This window comes from Bison bison, unplaced genomic scaffold, assembly GCF_000754665.1.
Source record: "Bison bison bison isolate TAMUID 2011002044 unplaced genomic scaffold, Bison_UMD1.0 scf7180017846459, whole genome shotgun sequence".
Lineage (NCBI taxonomy): Eukaryota > Metazoa > Chordata > Mammalia > Artiodactyla > Bovidae > Bison > Bison bison.
In genome coordinates this window covers 19732-26457 of record NW_011477032.1, presented here as the reverse complement: position 1 = coordinate 26457, position 6726 = coordinate 19732, and the positions used below count along the sequence as shown (strand labels likewise).

Sequence of the window (6726 nt, the reverse complement as noted above, 5' to 3'; positions counted from 1 at the left end):
GCTCCCCGGCTGGGTGGGCTGAGCCTACACCAGGGGCCTCATCCTGGCGTCTACCTTCCCCTCTGGGGCTCCCAGAACAGGAAGGGACGCTCGGCTGGGCCACCAGGGACCACCACTAGGTGAGCAGTGGCGACAGAGGCCTCTTGGTGGACCCAGGAGTCTGGGGTAGTGCCGGGGGGCTGGGGACAGAGCGTGGAAAGGGCCAGCGGCTAAGGCCTGAGTCCCCGAGGCCAGCAGCCCTGACAGCGGGTGCTGCACCTGGGGGTCTCGCCCACCCCCGCTGCGGGGAGGCCCCGAGCCTGGCCTGAGCGCTGGCCAGGAACTGCCGGTGGCAGAGGACTAGGGGGCTCCATCAGAGCTGGGCCCCGGGTGGACCTCCCCAGAGGGACCTCCCCGCCACTGGGGACCCGGATGGCCGGGCCTGGGCTGAGAGGGTCCTACCTGACTTCAAGGCGCATCTTCGGCAGAAGGTGTGCTGTGGGGACAACGGGCAGGTGGGGGCGCAGCCGCAGGGACCCCACCCCTCGCCCACTGCAGAGGGCACGTGCTGGGCGGCCAGACCGGGTGCCTCACGGTTCGGGGCTCACAGAGCACACAGGCTGGGAGGGCAGCTCACCCCACACGTGGTGATCACGGGGTCCTTGAACACGCTGCAGCAGAGCTGGCAGCACAGCTTCACCGAGGGCTGCTCGGCAAACACCAGGGGCTCCTGGAACCAAGCAGGGTGGGGTGAGGGGCGCCAGGGCTACGGGAACCCAACTCCCCGTCCCGCAGGCCGGGCTGCCCTCCTGGGGCGAGAGCACCTCGGCCAGGGTGTGTCCTGAGGGGAGCCCACTGAGGCCTAGGGCTCGAGGGGACTTGCGCATGGAGAGGCCCTCCAGCTGTGCCCACCCTCTCCCTGGGACTCAGACCAGAAGGGGCCCCAGGTGGGCCCCGCCTTTCCTGCCGAAAGCTGGTCCCCGGGCAGCCCCTGGGACGGGGAGAGAGAAGAACGTGCCTGGGGGACCCAGTCTGGGCCCCCAAGTCCCCGATGTGGACCTGTGCGGACAGGGAGCCTGAGGGGAAGGGGCCCCCACCGCCGGGCACGGGGAGGGCCCCCCACCGGCCACACCTACCGGCTCCTCCTCCTCCTCCGGCAGCGAGAACGTGGAGCGGAGGGACATGCTAGACTCAGAGTGCAGGGAGCGCACGGAGATGGCTGAGTCGGAGCGGCGAGGCGTGCTGATAGGGGGCTGCGGGCAGGGGGCCGACCATCAGCAGGCGGGAGGACCGGGCCAGGACCCCTGGCCCAGCGGGCGCCGGCCCAGTCCCCAGTGTGCTGAGGGCGCGAAGCCGGCCCCACGGTCCTGGCCCTGCCGTCAGGACGCCCGCTCACGTCTGCCAACTTTCTTTGTGTAAATGGAGAGACTTCCTGCTATTCAATTCTACGAGGACACGCTCGGCCTGCTTCCTGCTTCCCGTGAGGGAATGTGGGCCGCAGAGGGGGCACCTCCACCAGCCAATCCCAGGGCGGGGGTGGCCACGGCCCCCAGAGTGCCAGAGGGAGGGGCTGGAAGGCTGGCTGCAGGGCTCCAGGGGCCCACGGGCTGTCCTGCCTGGGGACAGTAGCCCAAGCCAGGGAGGCTCCCGGGGTAGGGTGGACACCCCCACCAAACCCCAGCCCAGCCTCTGAGAGCAGGGGGGAGGGGCACAGGTGCTGGACTCTGCCTGAGCTTCCAGAGACACAAGGAGGGGTGCGCCAGGACAAGGGGCACCGTCCCTTCTTTCCTTCAGGGCCCAGAATCCTCCAGGAGAGATCCTACGAGAGCAACTGCTCCAGTCACTCCCATGCTCCTCTCTCACCCTCCCAAAGCCTCATTCAAGAGCCATAAACCACCTGCCTCCACGCCCAGCCCACCAGCCCCTCTGGGCCCGGCTGCTTCCTTCCAAGCCATGGCGGGTGCATAGACAGTTGGAAGGGTCCCCTCCCCACCAGCCCGAGGCACAAGACCCCTATGGGCCCAGGGAGGCTGGCCGGGTAGTGCCAGGGCCCGGCTTCCCGGCGTGCGGGCGGCAGAGATCCGTGTGCCCAGCGTGCCCACAGACGGGCACCTCCCTCACCAGGGCAGCACCCGGCAGCCCAAGTGGCACGTTTGCATGGAAACACCACGTGAGGAGCGAGAGGGGAAAGTCAGAGGAAGTGAGTCAAACCATCCCCAGGGTAGCAATGGAAACCAGAGGGCAAGAACAGGTCCAGGCGGGAGGGGGGGCCAAGCATGTGGGCTGGCCAGACTCTCTCCCCCTGGCCGCCTGCCCGCTGTGGGGACCCCACTCCCCTTGAGTGCAGGGGCAGCTGCAGGTCTGGGCCGGGGGCAGGGCCACTGGCCCCAAACCTCAGGGCCCGGGAAGGTCCAGCTCCTCAGGGCCAGCAGCGGGCGTGGCCCGGGGGGGGCCGACAGCCGCCAAAGACCTGGTGTCCAGGTGGCCGCAGCTCCGGGCCCTCACAGCACGTGCCCACATCCAGAAGCCGCCAAAACCCAAGGATTTCACAGGGAATCCACTGTCCTCAAGGCCCAGCCAGGCAGGCAGGCAGGCCTACTGCTTCCAGCCTTGCTCCATGAACACGTCACGGGCCCTGGACACGTCACAGGTCCTGGGCACATCACAGGCCCTGGGCACGTCATGGGCCCCAGACACAGAGGCAGGCAGAGCCCAGGGGAGGGGGCGAGTGCTTGGGGAGGGCCTAGTGCTGTTCTGGGCACATGAGTGTGTTTTTTGAATAATTAGAAATACTTTTTTTTTTGTCCTATTAAACAGAAAACAAAGGCTGGCCACTGAGGAGAAAGCCTGGGTGCTGGGGGGTTAGCAGGGCTGTACAGCTGGCCAGAGGGAGGTCCGAGGCAAAGCAGGGGCAGCCCAGAGAGGTGGGCGAGAGTGAAGAGCCCGAGGGTGACTGCGCCCCAGGCCCGCTACCCAGGCCCACCTTTGCTTCCCCTTGCAGCCCCAGAGCCTAGCGAAGGGCCAGTGGGCAGATTGGCAGGGAATGGCCACTGTGACCCTGGCCCCATGGCCTGGGCACTGACACCCAGCTCCAACTCTGCCCCAAACCCCTAAATCGGTAACCCCCGCCCGGGCCTACCTGCTGACTCCTGTCTGTGGTCAGGACCCCCAGGCTCAGGGCCCCTGCTTGCACCCAGCAACCCACACACACAGTCTCCACTCAGTAGGAGAGAAAGCTTCAAAGATGGGGATCAGACCTGGTCACCCTCCTGAATGAACGTTCCGTGGCTCCTACCACCCCCACAAGAGGAAGTCAAACGTCCAGACCTGCGGGCGCCACACCACCCAGCCCAGCCGCCCCTCGCCCCTCTGGAAACCCGGCCACAGGGGCTCAGGTCTTGGGGTGTCGCCGCGCTGGGCCCTGGCCTCACCGCTCTCTCCACCCTCACCTCTGAGCTCGAGGCGCTCCCTCCAGCTAAGCCTCCACCTTCAGCTCCTCCTGGGCCTCTCTCTTGCCAGGCCCGCTCCCGAGGGCAGAGAGGAGCGCGGCGCAGACCTACCATGCTGTCCTCCTCGTCCCGCGGGGAGTAGGCCAGGGAGCTAGAGGAAGAGGGCGTCCTGCGGTGCTGTTTGTATGTGCTGGTCCCATCGGCTGCAAAGAGAAAGGGCCACGGTGGGCAGTGCGGGGAGGCCGGACTACCAGGGCGGGCTGCGGACGCTTCTGCACGTGGGCCAGGCGGGGGCCGCCCCGGACAGCCCTGGCACTGAGCCTAGAAGCCCCCTGCCCCCGCCCTGCCGCCCCCAGGCAGAGAGGTCTGCGGCCCCTCAGCTGGTACAGCAGCCTGGTGGTCCAGGCCCCTCTCCGCCCACCTCCTCCTGCCTGTCACCTCAGCTGCCCAGAGAAGGCACTGGGCAGGGGTCCATGTGGGAACAGGGGTTCCCCTCTGAGTTGCTGCAGGCAGCAGCCGGAGACGCACAATGGCCCCCACTGGTCTCGGGCCCACCCGGGCCCAGATGTCGCAACAGCCCCGAAGGCATGGCTGCATAATCCAGGCTTCAGTGGGCTGCCCTGTGAGTGGCCCTGGGTCCCTGCCTGGAATCAGACAGCCTGGGCGGGGCAGCTGGTCAGGCCTGGTTGCTGGCTCTGCCCCGCCCCAACACTGAGGGGGTGCTGGGTGGGACAGGCCCCGTCGGCCTCTGCCTGGGAGCTCTTGTCTGCCAAGGCAGCGTGCCACGCAGCTTCTAAAGGCTGATGAGAAATCAGAGACCCAAGAGACGCGGGTGGGGGGGATGTGTATTTGCTTTTCCCTCAGAAAAGAACATTTAAGGAAAAAAAAGAGGGCTCTTTTAGAGCCCCCAGGTTGGGGGGTCATTTGGCAGAAGCAAGGATCCTGGGCCAGCAGACGTGCGCGGTGGGCTGGCGGCCCCACCACCAAGTGTATCCAGAGAAAATCCTGGAGAAGCAGCTAAAACACTACTTTAATTAGCAGCTGGTGCACTCTGAGGTGGAGCTTCCCACTCGCTCAGTGGTAAAGAACCTGCCGGCAATGCAGGAGCCACAGCAAACATGGGTTCAATCCCTGGGTGGGGAAGACCCCGTGGAGGAGGGCATGGCAACCCACCCCAGTGTTCTTGCCTGGACAATCCCAAGGACAGAGGAGCCTGGTGGGCTACAGTCCATGGGGTCACGGAGTTGGACACGACTGAGGTGACTTAGCACGCAAGTGTGTGCTGCGAGGAGAGGCAGAGCCCTGAAGAGGCAAAAGGATGAGCGGTCCTGCCCGGAGGGGCCACGTGCCATCTCCAGGGAAGAGGCTGTGCCTTCGTGTGCTGGTTCCTCCCCACCTCCCAGACACACACGCTGGGGGCTCCCCAAGGGACCGGACTCCAGGAAGGAGCCCAGGAGTCTGTCCTGCCACTATCCCAGGCCCGGCCTGTCCCCGAGCCCGACCCTAAGAGCCTGGGCTGGGATGAGTCAGGGGTCACTTGATCAGGGACGGGGTGTGAAATGGTGCCCACTCAGAGAGGCGGAGGGCAGGGCTCCGCAAGGAGGTGTAGGGGGACCTGGGGGCAGGCAGCGGGATGGTGGACTGCTTCCCTGGCCCAGGCTGGTCTGGGCTCCCAGGCTCACCTTTTGTGATGGTGGTGACAGCCGAAAAGGCGGGACCGAACGTGGTTTCCATTCTGGTCTGGAGAGAGAATGAATGTGACTCGGCCCCGACCCCGCGGAGGATGTGGCCACACATGTGGATACGGGCTGGCACGCTGTCCCACTAAGGAGCCCGCGTGCACACACACTCGCAGACACACCAACCACACACATGGCACAGCCCACCCGAGGGACCTCCAGGGATGGACTGGGTGTTCTGGAAAGCCCCCCAGGGCCCTGGGCGTGTGGGGTGAGCACGAGGCGTGCCCAGAGGCGACCCTCCCTGGGGTTGGCCCTCACCCCGGCCGTGTCTGGGGTGGGAAGGTTGCTTGGCCCCCCGGAGAAGCGGTTGTAGCGGGCGCCCTTGCCCGAGCTCATGCTCTAGAGCGGCATCCAGGCTCCTCGGGCGGCGTCCCCTGTGGGCAGAACAGACACAGGGCTCCAGACGGTGGCCCAAGCCCTGCTGGTTGGCAGGGCTGCTCCGGCCGGCCTGGCTCCACCACCAATCCCAACAAGGGTGGGTTCCTGCAGTCAAAGCCCCCTCCCCTCCCACCTGCCCCAGGTGTAGACAGGCCGGAGGGAAGGAGGCGGCCCGGGGGTTGTGGGGGGGGCAGGAGCTGGTGCTCAGTTCCACCTTGCTCCAAGGCTTAGCCCTTGGGAAAAGCCAGCCAGCTCTGCCACCCACCTCCTCACTCCTGCTCTGTCTGCTCCCCGGGGTCCAAGGTCAGGATGCCCCTGGGGCCAAGGCTGGGCCAGCCTCAGGCTATTTCCTGCCAGGGCAGCTGTGGCCACGCCCCAGGGGACCTGTTGGGTGGTGCCCCGCCCCTCACCAGCCACACCACACACAGAAAGCCCCTTCAGGCAGGAGAGGAGCGCAGAGCTCAGGCTCTTGATGGTGTGCAGGTCACCCACCCCAGGAACAGAGCATGACTCTGCTTGCCCCCCAGAGTGACTCAATCTCAAGGGCTGGGGTAAGCAGGTAGCAGAGAGACGGTGCTGTGGGCATCACCCCCGGTTTCTGGGGACTCCCACCCAATAAGAGAGGAGCTAGGGTGGGCCCAGGGAGAGCTAGCCAGGCCTGGGTGTAAGCAGATCCCGTCAGCCGCCCACAGAGGACGGGCCCTCCAGGAGGGCAGCTCCACTCCCAAGATAGTGCCCACCCTGACAGGGCCATCTGATGTGAAGAACTGATTCACTGGAAAAGACTCTGACGCTGGGAAAGATTGAAGGCAGGAGGAGAAAGGGGCGACAGAGGATGATGGTTGGAAGGCACCACCGACTCCATGGACCTGAGTTTGAGTAAACTCCGGGAGTTGGTGATGGACAGGGAGGCCTGGCATGCTGCAGTCCATGGGGTTGCAAAGAGTCGACAAGACTGAGTGACTGAACTGAACTAAACTGAGGTGGCCGTATCAGCAGACTCCACCGCCCCCCGCCACCCCCAGTCAGGACCTGCTGCGTCTGCAGCCAGGAGCACCGTGTCCCCGACGGCAGTCGGCTGTGCTGAGAGCCCTGCACAGGGAGGAAGGCCACACGCCCAGGCCCCTTCACCAAGCCCGCATGACCTCTGCACCTTGGGAGACCTCCAGCAGCCTCCC

The 6726-nt window shown here is 65.9% G+C and overlaps 1 protein-coding gene across 1 annotated transcript in view; it reads right to left on the bottom strand.

The window, feature by feature from the left end:
* The window catches only part of TRAF7 (TNF receptor-associated factor 7, E3 ubiquitin protein ligase), a 12621-nt gene that overhangs the window by 4570 nt on the left and 1325 nt on the right, over nucleotides 1-6726 (bottom strand). The window contains exons 2-8 of the mRNA XM_010839825.1: nucleotides 5429-5544; nucleotides 5111-5168; nucleotides 3540-3631; nucleotides 1116-1232; nucleotides 617-709; nucleotides 356-475; nucleotides 55-179 (exon numbers count right to left, since the gene is read on the bottom strand). Coding sequence (XP_010838127.1) covers nucleotides 55-179; nucleotides 356-475; nucleotides 617-709; nucleotides 1116-1232; nucleotides 3540-3631; nucleotides 5111-5168; nucleotides 5429-5506 — 683 coding nt within the window. The 5' untranslated portion in view covers nucleotides 5507-5544. The remainder of the gene's footprint in view (nucleotides 1-54; nucleotides 180-355; nucleotides 476-616; nucleotides 710-1115; nucleotides 1233-3539; nucleotides 3632-5110; nucleotides 5169-5428; nucleotides 5545-6726) is intronic.